The 21,050-nt window shown below is 42.2% G+C and overlaps 1 protein-coding gene across 4 annotated transcripts in view; it reads right to left on the reverse strand.

The window, feature by feature from the left end:
* Positions 1-21,050, reverse strand: part of RBM27 (RNA binding motif protein 27) — a 691,940-nt gene that overhangs the window by 75,437 nt on the left and 595,453 nt on the right. For all 4 annotated transcript variants that reach the window (XM_085618112.1, XM_085618111.1, XM_085618110.1 and 1 more), the window contains one exon: positions 9,844-10,035. In XM_085618112.1, coding sequence (XP_085474238.1) covers positions 9,844-10,035 — 192 coding nt within the window. The remainder of the gene's footprint in view (positions 1-9,843; positions 10,036-21,050) is intronic.

The following is a 21,050-nucleotide window of genomic DNA, read 5'->3' on the forward strand; positions in this document are numbered from 1 at the left end:
TATGTGTTCATTTGAGCAGTGGACATGCAAGTCTGTTAGTTGCATTGAATAAGATAATGGAGGGATTGAAGAGTGACGAGACGAGAACGTGTTATTTGAGAGATCATAGTAGTAAGATGAGGCTTGAAATGAGTAAGAAGAGTATATGGAAAGATGGAGGAGGGAAGAGTCTTTAAAAAGGGATTAGGGAAATCATAGTGGTAAAATGAGATTTGGGATGAGTCAAAGCAGGGATACATGAGGGAAGAATTGAAAAAGGGTTGCTTGGGAGATCATAGCAGTAAAAAAAGGTTTCGGGTGAGCCAAGCATGGATAGAGGGGGAAGAGTCTAGAAATGTTTATTCATAAGATCATGGTAGTAGAGTGTGGTTTGGGATGAGTAAGAGAGTGGAGGCAGAGGATATATTGAGAGAGGTATAGGGTGAGACAGACTAGTGCATTGGAGAGTCAAAGGTGTTTTTTCTTTTACTTCATCTATAATAGGAGTAAAGTAATACATATATAGATACATAACTACATAGAAAGGGTATGCATTCTTCCACATCCCCCAAGACAGGGGTGTGGCCTTCCACTCTCTTGCTATATGTTGCACATCCATGATTATTTGTAAAGCACCCCCAATTTTTCACGGTAGAAGCGAACTACATTGTTCTAGACAAACACAATACATTAATACTCTTCTGAGTGGTTATGCGTCTTGGATCTCTTATGCCTGCAAATTATCGTGGAGGGAGTATTTAATAAGGTGATATGCAAAGAAAAATCAGGCCACTTCTGGATGAAGGAGGAACTATATTAGTCTTTGTGGTAGCAATGGAAAGTAGTTTCTCCATTGCCAACTCAACTTGTTATGAAGAAGGTTAAGGTTTTCTAAGAACTCGAGCTCATCTACGTTTGAACCCTAGACTTCAATGGCATTGACAAAACTTTGATAATCCAACCACCTCAAAACCGAATGAGACTGCAAAACTGATGTTGACAAGGAATGAGCAGGGAGGTGGTACAAATATTAGTCGTGGACAAACGTAGATTGGTCATACTTGGTAGCACCAAGGGGCAAACAGGAGGATTATTCTGGCTCACGAGGAAAAAGCAGTATCACAAAGTGCATTGTTCAATACTCTCAGCTAGGCACCCACGTGAACACTCTCCATTCTACTACAGAGCTTCTCTAAAATGTTACACTTTTAATTAAGCATTTTTAGTAGGCAGATGAAAGTCCTGCTTATCATTCAATAACGTCTTCCACCACCACTAAGGGCACTTGTCAAAGAGAGCCGGTCTAGTGAATGAGGAAAGACTGGAGAAACACCTTATCAAAACCAGAATGAAAAGACATTGAAAGAAACCAGACTTCTACTTTTCAAAAACTCTTGAAAAGTTAAAGCAAAGTCCTAAAATGTTGAGACAGCACAATATCCCCTAAACTTGATTTCTAAGTCTACTCTAGCCTCTAAGAAGGCTACTGCCTCTAGACATCCTAGCACAGCAAAAGGAAACCATGGGCAAGTTACCAGGCATAATGGGGCACAGCTCTACAATATTTAAAGTAGCAGTGACCATTCTCCATAAAATCTTTTTATTTTCACGGATTAACATTTTTTTTAAAGAGGTGTACTGTGTCAAATTCACTATCCATATCGGAGTGAATTTTAACTAGCTCCTAACAAAAAAGGATAAACTGTTACCTTCCATAGTTATGTTCACGTGAATGATCATCACATTTGCAAATGCATAGTTAACAGCTGTGTTCTAGGATTCAGCACTTTGAAGACTTTCCACAGTTCATAAATATCTTGACTATGTGAAGCTGGAAAATGTATCAATATATGCGGGCCCACCAGAGCAAACTTGGGCAAGAAGAAAAGCACCTGAGGCTTCATGGCACCACCTAATAGTGCTAGAGAGCTATTGCTGGGGAAGTAGTTTCCAAATCCAGTCTGGTACACAAGAGATATTCTTAAGGGCAGGAAACTGTGGGGAGATATCGTTTTTTTCCATCAAAACTTTGCTTCCCACCTCCCAGCTGTTAAGATTTGCTCAATCTCATTCCCCATAATCTCTGTGAGCTCAGTGCCAGTACTGTGGTAAGTGTACCTGTCTCAGTCTTCCAAAAACAATACGTCACAAATCTCCCAGGGAGTTCAGATTATACCATTTAAGTTGCATACCTGCATCCCTCAATCCTTCGGCTGTCAACCGATGGTCAGAGTAAAATCAAAGTGTATGCAGGACCAACCAGTGCACTGGTATTAGTTCCTATTACATTTTCGGAGTCCCATCAATTTATGTGAAGAGTAACCCAGAGAGCATCAAGCATAGTGACAATACAGCATTTGATATGGAACATACAAAGATACAGTATCCAAAAATATTGTTACCAAAGGTATCTAACTTTCTTCTGATGGAGGGCTCACCTGGCAGATTCCTTGGTCTATGAATGAGTATCAAAGCAATAGTTTCCGGAAGGTGGGTCTGAGTAGTGCCGATTTGCCAAGAATGTCAGGGAACCAACAAAAAAAGTATACGTCATCACATGCTCGGGCAGCAGTGTTCAGCCAAAGTATACATGGGTGACAAATTGCGCCCAGATGTCAACCACCAGCCTCAGGTTAGAGCAGTACAAGCAGACATCGCCCTGATGTAGTGGGCATGAATGCCACCCGGGGTTCCTGTTTTGGCAAAGGTATGGTAGATTTTAATCCAAAGGGTACACCCAACATGAAATGGTGTACCTGGACACCATGTTTCCCTTCCTGGCTACAGGAAAGCCCAGAAAGAGCTGATTATACACTCTTGTTAGGTGCAGAAAAGGTAATAAGACACTGTATGCCTGGATCTAAACTATGAAAAGAACCAGTTTCTCCTGTTAGAAAAATGAACCGACTAAGAGGCCATGGAGTTCACTAGCTTTGTGGGCTGACATTGCGCCACTAAGGAGCTGGTTTTCAGAGTTTGAAATTGAACCAAGCAACGATACACTAGAATCTATGGGAATACGATAGAAACGTTAACACATGATTTAAATCCCATTGAGGAACAATAAACAGTAGGAGAAACAAGTGGAGGGAACATTATAGAAACGATCAACTAGCGGTCACTTAAAGAAGGCTGGTCAAGTAGACAGATGAAGGAAGGTAGGGCAGCCGAATAACTTTTCTCGAGCAGCCTCTGCCAGGCAATGCTGAGCAAGAAAAAGTGCAAAGTGTAGAACATTAAAAAAGAGCCACTGAAATGGGTTCAAGCCATCCGAACCTCAGTGAAAAAACTTGTTCCAGTGAACTGCTTAATTTAATTTTTTGGCAGGTTTCCTAACAGCCCAGTTGATGTCTGCAAATTCAAGTGAAAAGCAAAAGGACTCTAGTTGGCAGTGCTTAATCTGCACGTAGGCAGCCACAGCATTTGGGATTAAAGATCTGGCCACCCTGCTTCAAGAGCAGGTCCACATTATTGGGTTAAATAAGGGGAAAAAGTGAAGGAGTTCCATCTGAAAGGCATACCAAAAACTCTCCTCTCCATCTCGGTTGCCAGAATGTCCTTCAGAGGGGGTTGTGACCTTTTATTCCTTATACTCTGGGGCCTGAACTGCTAAGGGCTCTGAGTAACTGGGCCAAGTACAGCCCCTTCAGTACTGGACTCTCAGTGGTAGCGCGAGTCCAGCAGTCCAAGGTTCTTCAGGGGGAGGTAAGTGCAAGATATGCGAGGACTTACAATTCAAAATATATATATAGTATCCAAAATAAGGTGATGGTCGAGTCCAATACAGATTTTATAAAAGCAGTATTTGCTAAGCTTGCCAATCAAGACTTATTGAGCAAGTTATGTACCTTCAGTAACGCTCTTTCCAGTAGACATTACCTCACTGGAGATTCTTCACCTTCCGAATATTCCCCAGGTGTCCGACTGGATCAAGAAACTTTTTAGCAGTACCTCTGTACACCGGCAGGTGGCGCCATGTGGCTCTGCACTCTGCTCCGGAAATAACACCTGGAGCCTATTAAGCACCACTCCTATCACTGACCTCAGGTGCTTTCTGCACTGACGTCAGGTGCAAAGTCTCAAAAGCAAATTGGTGTGACCAATGTGCAAATTCCTAGACTTGGGAGCTTATTAATAGATCAAGTCCAACCACATGAAGGGCAGGATCTGATAATACAGAAAGGGGAGGATAGGAGTGCTGGTGAGGAATCCGAGGCCTGATAATTCTCTACCAGAAAGAATTACAGAAGGTAAGTAACTTATCCATCTGATATAGGCTTCTAGCAGCAGATTTTTCCCCTTTTGAAAACGCAGTATCTAACTGGGTTTGGGTTTCTAAATGGACTCAAATCAGAAGGTCCTGTAGAACCGAGCAGGCAAAATGGCCCTCCCATTGGACCGGACACTCCTGACAATAGTGCTTATGAACCTATGTAGGGACCTCCACCTAGTCCCCTGGCAAATTATTCTGCATGCCAACGCAGTGGAAGCCGTGTTGGCCCTGGTAAAATTAATATAAGTCCTTCCAGAGGCTACCTCTGAGTCAATGAGTAGCAGATCTTATTGCAAAACACAATCCAGCTGGAGAGGATCACTATTGCAAAGACTTGCCTTTTTTCACTCCAAAGAAGCCCCATAATGAGCTGAAAACCCACCCAGTGTTCCTTTGGTACGATCAATGTAAAAGCTCAGAGCTCTCTAGAGATCCAAGCAATGGAGTCTCTCCTTCCAAGAGGGGTGAGGCAGATCACAGATTGCCTGCCAGCAGGGTGATGGCTGACTGATGTGGAAGTGCATCACAACTTTGGATAAGAAAAATGCTTGAGTCAACATAACCAGTTTATCTGGGTAAAGGTGGTGTACAGCAGCAGTGACATAACAAAACTTGAGGGGGCCCTGAAAAGTAAATGTAGTGGGTGCCCCACGCTCCGGACCCAGTCCGGAACTCTCCGTTTCGGAGGGGGCTTTGAATGTGGGGGCTTTTGTTACGTTACTGTACAGCAGGTTGACACAAAGAGCTTCAAGCTCATTCAGTCTCTGCACCGATGTTATGGCGACACCATCATCTTGAGGGTGAGAAACTGCAAGGGGTAGCTGTGAATAGAGTATCTATCAGGAACATAAGGACCAAATCGAGGTACCACTGTGACATGAGAAAGTGAAAGGGAAGAAACAGATGTTGCAATCCTTTTTAAAACTGCACAGTAACTGGAGACGTAAACAAAGGCTGATCTGGCAACTGCAAAAAAGCCAAAAAATACAGTTTAACAGTGCACTGAACAAATCATGACCGGGCAGGGGCTGGGAAAAAAAAAAAGTAACAGAACGTCCAATAACTTTGCTTGGAGGGGGTCTATTTGGCGTGAGCCACACCAAACTACACATCTGTCCCAATGACAGGTGTAAACAGTTGTAGTCAAAAGATGCCTGGCTGACAAGAAGATGCTAACCAACTCGCGGAAGACCAAAGGCATTCCGTTGTGATCTCCCAGTCTCCAGTAGCACAGGTGGAGACTGTGCAGGCCTGGGTGCAGAACCCCACCCTGCTGCTGAAACAGCATATACTCCCAGAGAGGCAGCCTGATCAGAGGATAGATATTCAATCCCAGTCCTGAAAACCACACTCTCCATGTCCAATCTGGAGCCACAATGACTCAGGTAGGTCCTGATCTTCTGGAGAACTCAGGGGCAGGAATGTTAACTGTGGAAAGGCATGCTGGAGTCCTGAGTGACACCCAAGGGGGAACGAGTCTCCGAATGAGTGACGCCTTTAAAACTCCAGCGCACAAAGTGCTGACACTGAGCATTCTTGGTGGTTGCAAACAGATAGAGCCAAGATTCCAGTAACCAACACTGCAGTTCTTTTGCAGTCTCCGCAGAGTTCTGGACTTGGTTAAAGAAGTTCCCTCTATGTTGGGTCCACTGAGATTTAATGTCCCACTGTAGAGACTGAATGAACATGCCACTTTGTATGCTCGTCCAGCAGGATGCAGAAGGCCACCGCAGGGTACGTACATTCCGATTTGCGATTCCCAAATATTAATTTCTACAGTTTTGCTATTTAGGAATTGCAAATTAGGAATTTCGGAAGTATGGGCCAATGTATCATGAACTAGGCAGATCATGGCTGTTTTGGATAGCGTAGGCAAGAACAAATTGGAGATCTTTGAGGAGACCAGAGGGAAACTGGCAACACTGACTCCCAGAGGCATGTAAGCAGCGTCCCTGGAAGTAGCTGTCATTTGTTTTGCAGAAAGACAAACTAGTAAGCTGTGGAGGGCTGAAGTCTGATCTACTAGGAGGTGAAAGGGCATATCCACCAGTGCAGATCTAGCATGACTGAACTGAAAATCAGCATCAGTGCTGAGAGGCTCTCCCCTGATATTACAGGCATTGCTTGCTCAAGTACCATTGAAGGCCTCTCATTCGCAATCTGGTATGAGACACCAACATAATTCATGAAGCAATCAGTCCTATCCGGCTTGGAGTAGAGGGAATAGGGTCCAGAGTCAAACATCTGAATCACATTCTGAATATCAACAATCCTCTGAGGAGGTTGAAATGGCTTCATGCAAGTCATGTCTAGCACAGCTCCTATGAAGTTCATTCTCTCAGGAGGCACAAGATGGGACTTCATGATGTTGCTCATGAAGCCCAAGTCCAGAAGAAGAGTCATGGTGTGCTGAAGATGTTTTATGGTAAATGCAAAAGACCGTGTCTTCAGCAGCCACTTGTCCAAGAATAGAAAAACATGGACTCTGGACCTCTGCAGTTACGACGCCACTGCAGACACTGAATGGTGAAAATGTTATGGTGAAGTCAGCAGTCCCAAAGCCATAACCGAGAACTGACAGTGCTTAGAGCCCAACGGTAGATCTCAGGTAACGTCATGAGCGGAAAAATTGACAGATGAAAGTAAACATGTTGGAGATACAGGGACACCAGCCAATCATTTTGCCAAAAGAAAAGATTCAAGCACAGAACCAGAACTGATCTCAGTCCCCCATTCTTCTTTGGGACCAAGCTGTAAAGGGAAAAAATATCCTGTGCCACTTAGCTCCATTGGTACCAGTATAGCCCCTTTCTTCTGCATGGCAAGAACTTCCAACTCCAAATTGAATATGGTGTAGAGAATCATATACTAATGGAAGGAGAACAGTCCTCAGTAGAGAACATGAGGGGTAGGGAGTAACCCTCTCTGATTAGCTGGATGACTTAATGCACTATCATGATCATTTCCCAAATGGTTTAGAAAAGGAAGAAACTCCCCTCCACCAGAAATTGTTGGCAAAGTTTGGGTAGGAGTTTCAAATAAGTTTTGAAGCAGCACATCCAGCAGAATATGCAAGAGAATGGAGCTGCTGCTGTTAATTGTGATGGCATCCCTCCAAACCACTCATACCCCACTTATCGGTGTTTTTAAACAAGCTGCGAAGGTAAGCTCTGACAGAACTGTTGAGCCCTGGAATAGCCCTGAAACTACTCCTGAAATGTTATAGCGGAATTGTTTTGTGTGGAGGCCAGACCCAGCAAGCATGCTTTGGCTGTGCTGGTTTGAAGTGCTCCAGGGAGCAGTAAGCATTCTCTCTGAAAAGCATTTGCAAACAAATGGCACGTCTGTGAGGGTTGCCTTGACATCTCTCACAAATCCTTTGGAAAGCATCCAAAAATGACATCAAAGTGACAGTCGTGCCTATGGATCAATCCACAGTGTCCACAGGATCTGTTTGGAAGCTTAAAACTATTGCTGACTAGACCATGTAGCCAGGCAGGCTGTGAAATCGATTTCTCCAACAGCCCAGTAGTGCCTTGGTGAGTCAAGTGTGACGTCACCACAGACAAAGACTTTCCATCGCATAAAGTCCAACCTCTAAGACCCTGGACCTGATGGGGCCATAGGAAAGGCATTTACAATCAACTTAACATAGGCAGCTTGAACTACTGGTAACTCCAGTGAGGGATACAAGCTATAGGTCTGTGTTGTTGAGCAATCTGCCTGTGGACTGCCAGCCCCAAGAATGTATATGCGAAACCAGCCACTACGGGTCCAAAAAGAGCCTTGTTAAAAGGTAATACAAGCTGTGAAAAAGCACAGAAAGGCATCAAGTTTTTGTCAAAATGTAGCATCAGTGGAGGGGAAATGTTAATACCAGTGCTTCTGTTCCGTTTTGTACGTTCAATTGAACTAAGACCCTTTCTCTAAAGGAGGCCGAGATGGGTAAGGGGCATACCCTTCTAGAAATGTATTCAGGCCACCTGTGTTTTTCAAGCCCAGGTACAGGCTAGCATCTGTTTTATAAGAAGGAAAGCTGTTGTCAGCGTTCGGCCATGATCTTTGTCAGGTATGTCTAGATCATTAGAATCTGAATGGTTCCTTCATGTGGGTTAATCTGTGGCCATATGCCAAGGGGTCTTCAACAAACAGGCCCAAAACGTATTCTTTTGTCATTCGGATGTCAGCCATTTTTTTTTTTTTTTTAAACTGTTTTTATTATTTTCATGTTCAAGGCACAGATATTTCTGACATATTTAAGCATATACATATAATCATTACCTTTGTATTGACGAACATTGTGGCACTTGGTGTTATAAAATCTTAAACATTTCCTTAAACTGGTAACTGTCTTCACATTACATTTCCAACTCTCCTCCGTTTTCATTGCCTGAGTCCTCCTCTGCTTCGATGTCGGGGGGGTTCACAAATGTATCCCCTGTATTTATTCCATGCCCCCCATATCTTGTTCCATTTCCGGGGACAGCCCCGATTTACAAACACTGCTTTCTCTGCCACCATGGCCAAATCGAGATCTCCACACCAGGCGGCCAGTGACGGTGTTTCCTTCGCTCCCCACTTTTGTGCGATGTTGCGCTTTGCCACCATTATCCCCATTGTTACCCACTCCTGTGCTGGGCGTGTGAGGTCGTTTGGCTCCCATACATTTAGAATGCATCTTCTAGGCTCGGGCGCCAGCGATATTTCCTCCACTTGCGATATGGTCCTCATCACTTTTACCCAGTATTCCACTATTTTGGGAAATTGCCACAAGGTATGGAGGAAAGTGCCCTCCTCCCCACAGCGTCTCAGGCAGTACGGATGTGGTGCCGACCCTATTGTGTGTGATGTCAGCCATATTTAATGCTTCAGAGGTGGTGCCAAAACTGGTTTAAATGGAGGTGGCTGTATCATCAGCGGTGCTAAGAGCATGTAGGTTGGTACCTTGGTGGGCACTGGGAGCAGCACCAAGGTGAAAGCATGTCACAGTGCAGAGTGGGTGATGCTGGGATTGATGGCATAACTTACTTGCTGGGGAATTTCATTGGTGAAGCATTAAGAACAATAGATTCACGTCAATGAGGTGCAGTAAAACAGAAAAGGACACACGTGTGCCTTAGATACTCCAATGTCATAACATAATGACCATATATACAGAATTAATGTAGACATAGATTTTCTTTTTAAACTTTGGCCGAAGTGAACATTCACTTTCTGACTACAAACCGAGAATGTAACCAGTGAACAGGATGGTGATCACGGTCAGCTCAAATACAGAATCATCTGTGAACGATCAGTCCAGGAAGGTACAACAACAAAAAAGTGATAGAAGAAAATCAGCTCAATAGATGTCTTTAATGTAAATCACTGCACTATTTGACATATAAAAACAAATAAAGAGAGGAGTTCTGTTCATCCATTGCATGAAAATATAGCTCTTATTATGATGGACAACAGGACAGCGAGTTCTCACAAATAATGCTATTAAGTTGAGAAAGGAAAACATTTTGCAAAGTGTGCTCAAGCAATCCACAACAACAAACCCAACCTCTTCAATCTCTTTCCCAATGATTTTCTTTCAAAGAACTTACTGCGAAGTGCTGCAACAAGTCTTCCTTTTCCTCTTCCATGAATCCCGACACAGCAAGTGATTTGGGTCGATGATCTACCACCATGGTATTCATTGAGCCCCTGCCTCTCCCACCACGGCCCCGTCCCCTGCCTCGGCTCTGGGCAGGCATAGTTTTACCACGACCGGTAGACAAGAGGCCCAAGCGAGCAGCCTAGTCAAAAGAAAAGATAACTGGTCTGAAAAATGCGGAGTGTGCACATTACATAAGCGAAAGCATTTCTTTATTGACTTTTAAGACTATATTAAAAAAAGACAACATTTTACACAGTGATTGCCTATTGGCCAAGCAACTTACAAACAGGGAAGTCAGAAGAACACCAGTCTAGGATAGGATGATGCAGATTGCATTAATGTGTTTGTTAGGCTAGGTTTCAGTAAAGCAGCTGTAAGAAATTAGGTCATCAGTTGAGAGGGGTCAAGTACCCACCTCGAGTAATAATCACAATCCTTGTCAGGGTGACCATTAAAGTCACTAAATAAACCTGAGTTCAACTCCTGGTGGCTAAGGTAATGAGCAGACTAGCTTAACATATAAGCAACAGATAAACAATTTATGCAGTAATAAAGTCGAAATACAACACATGAAAAGTCTCTTTAAAGTGCGTCTTCAATGTTGTATGAAAAACATCAGCAGCTCTGGCAAGTAGGTCTCAAAACACTCCAGCAGGATCAGACACTGATGTCAACAAGAGGACTGACCAGTCTGGCAGGTGGGGACAAAAGAAGGGTGCCAGCCCGGGTGTTGGCGACATCTGCATATTGAAGTGTAGGCATCTTTGATGTTAAGTCCTTGTGCCCAGCCCACAGGCCATCCTGTCAAGGGCACACAACCGCACACCACACCCAAGGCCTTTTGTCCTCATCTTGGGAGCAGTTTCACACCCCACTCATGCCTCTTTAAATGCTAATTGCGAGCTGACAGAAGATGCATAGCAAAATACAAATTTAGCTTCCAGGGATTTTAGGCGTGGCAAAGGTAACTTTTTAAAAAGCTTCTGCTCAAACTATTTATTACAAGCCCAACATCACCAGTGAATTGGGCTAGTATTAAATATTTCATATAATCCAAAAATTTAATTTGCAGCCCTTTCCTAGGCAAAAATAACATTAAACTTAATATTCTATCCCAATGCTTTCCTACGGAACAACTAACCCTACTATAGTAAAAATTGCTTGAAGGTGTTTTTCACTGAAAAGATGTGTTTAACATTCAACTTTTACAGGTCCTACTTTTAAACAGCATGCACTGTTGTTTATGGGCAATAAAACCTACTCAGGGCGAGTTATTAATATTAAAAAAGAAGAATTAAGCCTGTCAAAAGAGGTTATTTTGATAGGTTGAATTTGCAGTTTTAAAAGTGCACAGCCAAGCTACAATGGTAGGCCTGAAGACATGCTTTACAGTGCTTACAGGCTCTGGGTACACTTTGCACCATGTATTAGGGAAAGATTAGTTAATTAAGCATGTCTACAAGGATCATTCCAATTTTTGCCATGTTGAAAGGAGGAGCACACGCACTTTACCCAAGGTTAGCAGGGGTGAAGTACACACTGTTGTATGCCCAGCAAAAATAAGGTTCAGCAAAAAGGAAAAACAAAATCCAGGGTGTCGAAGGAAGAGATGGGTGTACTAAAGCAAATTAGTTTGGAAAACTTTTAATGAATTGATGACATGATGAGGGGAGTTGACAGAAGGATTTCAGGAGACATCTGAATAAACTCCTGCTGGTAAAGTGAGTATGAATATCAGATTGAAAAGCGCGACAATCTCTGCAGAGCAGAGTGCCCATTATCAGTTCATCCACTTTGACTCTCAAATTTACTTAATATTCCAATTGGAAACTGGGTTAACACTGAAGCCTAAAAAGCATTTGACATCAACTAAAATTCCATGGGGAATCTTTATTGGTGGATTTTATGGTACCAAAGAATGGAAAAGTAACTTACCTTTAATACTAATTCTCCTGCAGCAGAAATGTAATTATAATCATAAGCAAACCTCCTTCCCCCCTCACCATTGTACAATTTATTTGCACTAGCTGGAAGTTTGTCCTAAATGCTGGTAGGAACAAATGCTGGAGGAACAAGTTACTGACCTTTAGTTACACTCTTTCTGGCAGATACTTCACCAAACCGCAGATTTTTCACCATTAGAATACCCCCAGGAGGAGCGCGCGTGCGGCGGCATCAAGATGGCCGCGCCCTGAAGAGCTCCGGAGCACCGAGCTTCGTCGTTTCATCAAAGGGACCTCTGCCCCGAATCGCCGGCATCTATTAAGCGGTATGGGGACGTCGGAAGCGGCCGGGACTGTACACCAACTTCCGACGTTAATTATGCCGGTCTAGACCCCTAATTCTTCATTTTTTTCACCACCTCAGAACACCAGAATATCGCGGCCGCCATTTTGTGAGCTTCTGAATCACTGCGCAATACTCGGCTTGAACCTTGCTTAGCCGTCTGTGTGCGGACGTTTTTTTTTTTTTTCTTCTCACAGTACTTTGCCTGCCTCTCAAAATTGGATTGCTCTATCACTACTGCATGAATTTAGTGCTGGTATGGTTTATATGAAGGATGTGCTCGAGATGGCTCCGTCTGTATCCTCACTCTTCTCCTCAAGTTCACCTTCTGGACTATTTTAGTACATCCTGTGCCGGTTTTGGTATGTCTGCTCCGTTCTACTCTGCGCACTAATGAAGTATTCAGACTTGCCCAGTCAGTGATCTCTGTGCTTCTGTTGACTGCCTCCATTTTTTGTTGCTTATTGCGCAATAGCAGCTATTGTCTGTGGCCAGTGGTTCTTACACATATCAGCGTTGTTGGGGCTGTTGGTTCTGCGCTCTTGCTGATTCTGCACCTCGCTGATCATTTTCACTGGTGTTTTGGTGGTCCATTTCTTCTCCTTACAAGTGTGTGATTGTGTTTTATTCTCCTTTTCAACATGGATCACTCGCAATCTAATAAGCAGCATGGGGCCACAGGATCTTCTTCAGGAGGTCGCAAAGACTCTGCAACAATTACTAGTAAGCGTCTTAAGAAAGATTCTTCCCCATCTAAATCCCCTCTTCCCCTCACGTTAGAGGACGTCATGGACGAATTGAGCCTTCTTCGCCCCTTCATGTCTGACACCTCAGCTACGCTCCAAAGAATTGAAGAGAAATGGTCAGGCTTGGACTTGAGGCTCTCTGATGTTGAACAAAAGATAAGGGACGCTCAGAATGTTATTGCCAAGGTCAACAGTCTCACCAAAGAAGTTGCCCAACTCAAGAAAACTGCACAAGACTTAGAAAATCGTAACCGGCGTAATAATTTGCGCATTTATGGTATTCCAGAAGGTTCCGAAGGGTCAGACATGATCTCCTTCCTAAAGACTCAAGTTTTGCAGATTGTTGGTCTTCCAAAATCAACGGAGTTTAATATCCAAAGAGCGCATCGTCTTGGTCCTCAAAGCGCTTCCTCCTCCACCAAACCAAGAGGTATCATTGCCTATTTTTTGTTGTATTCCGATCTCATGGCAATTCTTAATGCTGCCAAACAATCTAAACAGTTGTTCTGGTCTGGTCATCGGATTTTCTTCAGTCAAGACGTATCTAAACCAACTGCCAGCCGACGCAAAGAATTCCTTGATCTCAGACCTGCTTTGAAATCCATGAACGCTCGTTACGGTCATATACATCCTTGCTTCTTCAAGGTGACTTTCAAAGACAGAACATTTTCCTTTGAAGAACCCGCTGACCTTCGGAAGTTCATCCACACGCATCGAGGAGAACTTATGGAGCTTAGCAAACCTTGAATGTTTTGTTATGTGTTAACTCTTCTACTTTTTAGGTTGTAATTTTTACCGTCATTAATTCTAATTGTATTTTGTTTGTACTTTCTTCCTTTCGTATAGATTCTCCCTGTGCTGTTGTCGAAGACCCCTGTTCACACCATTCGTTTGTTCATAATGTCTGACCCATCTCGTTGCTATTCTGTATAGTGTCTGGTAAGTTCCTTTCCTTCTTTGTCTTAATATTTATTATTCTTTCAATGGAGTCTTTTTTCTTCCGTCCCTTTATATAGTTACGTAATATTATATTTCTTTTTCGGTGCCCCCCTCTGTGCGATGGCTGTCTTGGCTTTTGCCGTCCCCCCTCCCACATTAATGTTTTTTCTTTTCTGGTTTGATATGGCTGAAGCTCTTTGGCTTTTTGTCATCTCTTTTTTCCTACCTTTTTTGAGGACGACTGTGTTCCTTCCTCTCTCTGCTATATCCTCTCTCTCCCCCGTCTTCCTTCTATCTTTGGCAATGCTTCCCTTCTCCACCCTCTTTTAACTCTTCCCTCCCTTCTTTTCATTATATGGTTCCTTACTGTTCCCTTTGTCCCTCACTATGGTTGACTTATGATATTCTTTCGTTTCTCTCTAATGTCCATTATCATTTTAACCTTTTCATCATTTCTCTACTCTTGCTTTCTCATCTCTGCCCCTTTTCTAACTTGTCTTTATTTTCAAGCCTATTCTTACTTAAATCTTGTAGAGGAGTGGTCTTCAAGTTATCTCATGGAATGTTAAAGGTTTCCGCAATCCTGTCAAAAAACAACGTGTTTTATCTCACCTGGCTACATTGAAATGCCAAGTTGCCTTGCTGCAAGAAACGCATCTTAAGTTGCAAGATTTGTCTTCATTGCGTAAACGATGGGTAGGAGAAGCAAATAACAAAAATGGTGTTGTTATTTTATTTCATAAGTCGTTAAGTGTTCAGTTACAAAATGAGTTTCACGATAATGGTAGATGGTTGTTTTTACATACTATTGTTAATAACACTCAACTTTCCTTTTGTAATGTTTATGGTCCAAATGCTATTGATCTAACATTTTGGAATTAATTTTCCTCCCTTCTTTCCTCACATGCGACTGAGGATTTGATTGTGGGTGGTGACTGTAATCAACTCATGGACCCCTTTTTGGATCGGAAATCACAGACCAAATATGTCCCCAATAAAATGCAGAAAACCTTTTTTAACGCTATACCCTCTAGAGGACTCAGACACTTGGAGAATCTCTCACCCGGACACATTGGAATTCTCCTTCTTTTCCCCCGTTCATGCATCTCATTCCCGTATTGATTACATTTTCCTCACTCCACATGTCTTACAATTCATGACCAATTCGGAAATAGGCTCCATCCTAATTTCAGATCACGCTCCCATTATTTTAGACATAGACTACCCTTCACCTTCCCCCCCCTCTCGTCGCTGGCGTTTTAATAATTCTCTCCTTTTAGATCCTCAGTTTGTTGAGCTTTTTACACCCTTCATGGAGGAATTCTTTCTTCATAACCTTCACTCCACTTCTCAATTTCACTTTATTTGGGATGCATTCAAAGCTGCCGCTAGAGGTTTTATTATTGACTTTGTATCTCGGAAAAAGAGAAAGGCTCTTTCACAATCCTCTCTCATCCTCAAACAAATGAAAGACCTCGAGCATCAATATTTTACTACAAACTCCACGGACACATTATTCTCTCTTTTCAAGGCGAAAATGAAATACAACAAACACTCTTGGGACTCTGCATCTAATAATCTCCTCAAATTCAATGCTAAAATGTATGGCGGACGGAACAAATCAGGTAAATCCCTTGCTAATTACCTTAAGATCAAAAGACAGAAATCCAAAATTGTAACTATTATTGATAATCAAGGAGTTCCTCAATCTACGAATGACATAATTCTTGATTGCTTTGTCCAATATTATACCTCCTTATACACTCCAGAATCCACTGCTTTTCCAGAACAAATCGACCCCTTCTTCCAAACTATTCCTAAACCCCCTGATAATCGTACGGATCTTTTCTCTCTTGACGCTCCTATCTCCGAAAAAGAAATAATCAATGCCATTACTCGTCTCCCGAAAGATAAAACACCCGGTCTGGATGGCTTTACTGTTCCTTTTTATCTTAATTTTAGACATATTTTAACACCTCATTTACTCTCGTTGATCAACTTTTTTCTGATCAATGGTGAATCCAAAGGATCCTTTACCCAGGCAATGTTATGCTTAATTCCTGAAAAAATATAAGGATCCCTCCCTCTGCAAACATTATAGGTCTATCTCTTTAATAAATACAGATTGCAAAATGTATGCAAAAATTCTAGCCATTCGAATTAACAAAGTTATCCCTGGCCTCATCAACATTTATCAATCTGGCTTTGTTAAAGGCCGATCTATTACAGATAATTCGAGAACTCTCCTTAACATCATTCTACTTGCCTCAAAAATGGACTCCCCAGTTGCTGCTATCACATTAGATGCTGAAAAAGCATTTGACAGAGTAAGTTGGGATTTTATGTTTGGAGCATTGCGTTGGCATGGTTTTAGCCCCCCTATTATCCATTTTATTCAATTACTTTACTCCGCCCCCTTTACTTCCATTTGGGTTTACGGTTCTCAATCTAAGTACTTCTCTCTTCATAGAGGTACCAGACAAGGTTGCCCCCTTTCTCCCCTTCTTTTCATTCTTGCTTTAGAGCCTTTCCTAGAAAAAATTCAGCATTCGCCATCTTATACTGGCCCGAAATTACATAATGTTGATATTAAATTCACTGCCTATGCGGATGATATCCTTCTATACATCTCTAATCCATCAACCTCTTAACCTTCTCTTTTCTCTTTATTAAAAGAATACGCTTCAGTTTCCGGATACAAATTAAACATTGACAAGTCTGAAGTTTTACCTTTAAACAAATGTTGCCTTTCCCATATGTTTTATGGTTCTAGCTTTGATTGGAATCCTAGGAATATTAAGTGCTTAGGAATTCTCTATGCCAATACTATTGGAGAAACCATTAAAATCAACCATACCGAAAGACTTAAAAAGCTTTCTGAACTTACTGAGGGTTGGTCCCCTCTTTTCTTATCCTGGTGGGGGAGGTTAGCAACCATCAAGATGATGCTCCTTCCCATTGTTAATTTTTATCTCTCCATGCTCCCCATCTCTTCCTGCTTTTTTCTTTAAAATTATATACAGTCTTTTAACAAAATTTCTATGGAACAATCGCAAGGCCAGGCTTTCTCTTTCCCGTCTCCAGCAACCCAAAGAGCTAGGTGAAGTTAATTTTCCCAATCTTACTCGGTATCACTCTGCTTTCACATTAAAACAAATTTGGCCTTTTTTAGCAGACTCCTTGTGCCCCTCCTTAACAGCTTGGAGGTCCCTTGAGCTTGCGCAATGTACACCCTTTTCATTTCTTACACCTACTCGCCTCACCCAGCCTCCAAAGCGTTTTCTCACCCCTATATTTAAACATTCCAAAGCTCTTGCCCTCTCACTGTCTCGTTCCTTTCTTTCGCAAGCTGAGTTTCATTCCCAAACTCCGATTTGGTATAATAAATTCTTAAAGATTAATAACAGAGCATTATTTTGGAAGGAATGGATTGACAAGGGTATCATCACCTATAATCACTTACTTAGATGCAATTCCCCGAAAGAATTCTCAGAAGTTCGTGACTCTTAATATATCTAACGCATATTCTTCCCAATTTCCCTTGCTAAAGAACAACCTAGCTTCTATTATTTCCTCAAAATAACTCATTATCCACTACTGCTCCGACCCTCTCCCCTATACCAGATTTTTATATTCCTCTTAAAGCTGCCGTCATTTACAAATTACTTTCCCATCTTTCTGCTGATAGGCCCAACCAAATCTAATTTAGAACTTTTATGGGAAAAGGATCTTGCCCAGAATTTCTTCCTACAGGTCTGGAACTCTATCTGGTCTAAAATACAGTTTCCCGCTAGCACTACACAAACTTTATATTTTTTTTATAATAGACTTTTTTTCACCACATCTGATCTCCATAAATTTAGACTACTTGAATCCAATAAATGTTGGTCCTGTTCACATACTGAGAGTGATTTCCTCCACATGTTCTTTCACTGTCCACAGATCAAATCCCTTTGGTCTCGCATCTGGTCAAAACTAAATGACATTTTAGACACAGACTTTCCTTTTGAAATTGTTCATATTTTTTTGGGCGGCTTTTCGCCTATATGGAATGTTCAATGTAATGTACGCAAATTTATAGATCTTTATATAGCCATTTCCTTTCAGATTATCACAACAAACTGGAAAGATACTTTAAAAATTTCATACAATGCTTGGTGGAACTTATTATGTCATCATCAGACTTGACCGTGCTTTCGCCACCACAGTACCTCTGTTAATCAAAAAGGACTTGTTATGGTCTCCTTTAACCAATTTTCTTTCTAGACATACCCCCTGACTTTCCTTCCTTTTATTTATTTATTTATTTTCTTATTGACCTATATTTCATTTTTATTTGTCTACGGAACACTTATCAATGAATTTGTATTTTACATAGCCCTTTCTCTCCCCCTCCCCCTCTTCTCTTCTTTCCTTTTCTTTTCCCTCCCACAAAAAACACCTTTAAAAAGCTCTTCTCATTGGTATTGTTTATAAATCCCTCCTTTGGGATTGAATTGTATTTTTCCTTTTTTATTATTGTTCCATTATCCTTTTGCGATGCTTCTCTTTTGTACTTATGTTTTACTATGCTTAACTTACTCAATAAAGCTTTCTAAACTAAAAAAAGAATACCCCTAGGAGTCAGACTGGACCCGGAAGCTTTTACAGCCATGCTCCTGCTAGGTGGCATCATGCAGGTCTGTGCGGACTTCGTTCTGATCAGAAGTGACACATTAGAGCCACATATAAGAGCCAGCCCTGTGTGCAGCTGTCAGTGTTTTTCTTTCGCGCCTTTGAACGCGGATCCAGAGCTAAGCTACCTTTTTTTCCCGCTGGATTGACAAACTTTTCTCCAAAAAAGTGAAATCTGGTGTTCAAAGGAATGGTGTTTTCCCCTAAAACGAAGGGGTTCAAACCATGCTGATGACTGTTGTAAACAGACGTTAGTGACAGACTTGCATGCGATGTGCATTTGGTATTTGGGCTCAGGGAACAAACCGCAGTTGCTTGAAGAAATCAAACCCCATGAACCCAAAGGATGAGCATCAGAAAAAGCCACACAGCTCCTGCTTGAGGTCGATAGTGAGGAATCGCTTACACTCTCAACACCATTGCCAGACAGGTCCATTTTACGATCAAGGTTGTCTTGTAAGTCAAAGTCCATATAGAAGCAGAAACACAAGAAGTATAAGCGGGACTCGTCCCCATCCTGCCACTTTCTATTACTAGAGAAGTTGCAAGAGAGTAAAGGTGCCAAATCGGTCTCGCTCCCAATCTCTGGTTGAGGAACAGATTTCACAATTGACCCCAATGCACCAAGAGCTCTCGGGATCATCGTCGACACTGCAGCAGATAAAGACCTTCAGGGAGGAAATGTTGCACATTTGTACAGTCTTCTGGTTCTTCTCTGGTGTGCTTTCGGGCCCAACGATTCGCAGGGCTTCCAGTCAGGTTACAGCTGGGTCCTTCGATGTTGATGCTTACCCAGCCAATACCAGAAAAGGACCCTTTGCTGATGTCCAAACTCACCTCGGTCCAAACCGAGATTGTTTCACAACTTAATTTCAGAGCACCCATCGATTGCACCAGTGTAGTTCGAGTTAGATCTGACTCTCCATAGCAAAGGCAGTTTTTGTTTGTTTAATAACTTTGGCGCCTTTCTACGAATCTGCACAAAACTTCTCCAAAAAAGTTCACTCACTTCAGCTTGTTCATGTAAAGTTTTGCACTGATCCATCAAGCGGGGGCCAGGAAAAAATGAGGGCCGCGGGAGGCTTTTCTCCCGTTATCCAATGGGCTACTGCGATCCCTGGGATAGTATAGCGGTACCTCACTATCTGGTCGCCAGTTGCAACATCTCCGAAACATGTTGGGCAGCCATTAAAGGACTCGTTCCACTTACCTTGAGAAAGTTTAACACAAAATAAACGAGCACTGATAAAGCTAATAGGTCAAGGCCTATAACAGAGCTATTGGCTTTGTCAATGTTTTAGTCAGGTTGTAGAGCAGTGTAGCTCTGTGCAGCATGGATAACAAAAAAAAAAAATTAAGTGCTGTGCGTCAACGCTTTTTTCTGTTTATTAAGGAGAGACAGTGGGTAGGCTGGCATCACTGAGGAAAGAAAGGTGAGTCAGGGGCATCACGAACAACAGAGGGTGGGAGGAGGTGAGCATAAGCACACAGACAACAGAAGGTGAAAGGAAGGAGTTGAGAGCAAGCACAGAGACAACTGTGGGTGAGAGGGGCTGGGGCACGCAATGCAGATATCAATGGAAGGAAAGAGGGTGGGTGTGGGCATGCAACACAGATGAGGGAGGGACACAGAGGGGGAGAAGTACATGAGAGGGCCAGCTGAAAAAACGTACTCTGATAGATTGCTTAAGCACAAAAAAACAGGAGCACCCAAAAAAATGAGCAGTGAAGGGACACACGTAATGCGTCCATGCGCCAGGTGAGAAACAAAAACACCAAGAGTAAGGAAGTCAAAGGCAGATGACCATTTATCTAAAGGTTGTTTGAATTGTCACTTAACTAAAGGTTGTTTGAATTGTTAAAGTATCGAAGAGTTCTGACTAAAGGGGTTCTAATTAAACGTTCCCAATTCCTGCAAAAACCTAAGGAAAGAATATATTTAGCCTAAAGCACGTGTTTTGAAAAACCTATGTTATGAACTTGAACTGCTTTTATAATAGACAACATAAATATAGCAGATATATATTTTTTTACTTTAATAAGACCTCAAGCAATACTATATTTTGTGGCACAGCACTGTGAAACAGATATGCCGAGACTTCGTGCATGTTTAAAAACTAGTTTATTCAGTAGTTTTCAGGACCCATTGGTTTCATCTGCACCATGGCACAACTGTGATCATGCTGTGAACAGTGTTGGAGTCACGGAGTACCAGGAAGAAAGGAACAGGAATTTAGTTGGATGTGAAAGGACGATCGAAAGTCCTTGGGGATAGGTGTACATCCCTGAGTTGCAGCAGGTTTTTTAGTCTTTTCTTTCACCAATCTTATGCCTTGAATCTCAGGTCGTCCCATGTGAGCCCTACAGCCAGTCAAATGCCTCCATTTCCATGTTGTAGGTAAAAAGGTACCTAGTCCATCAGATTTTATGAAAACATTAGAAAAATAGAAAGAGACTAAACACTTGGTGTCTATAGATGCCAAATGTCTTCCCAATGATCTTGTTGGTG

The sequence above is a fragment of the Triturus cristatus genome, chromosome 7 (assembly GCF_964204655.1).
Source record: "Triturus cristatus chromosome 7, aTriCri1.1, whole genome shotgun sequence".
Taxonomy (NCBI): domain Eukaryota; kingdom Metazoa; phylum Chordata; class Amphibia; order Caudata; family Salamandridae; genus Triturus; species Triturus cristatus.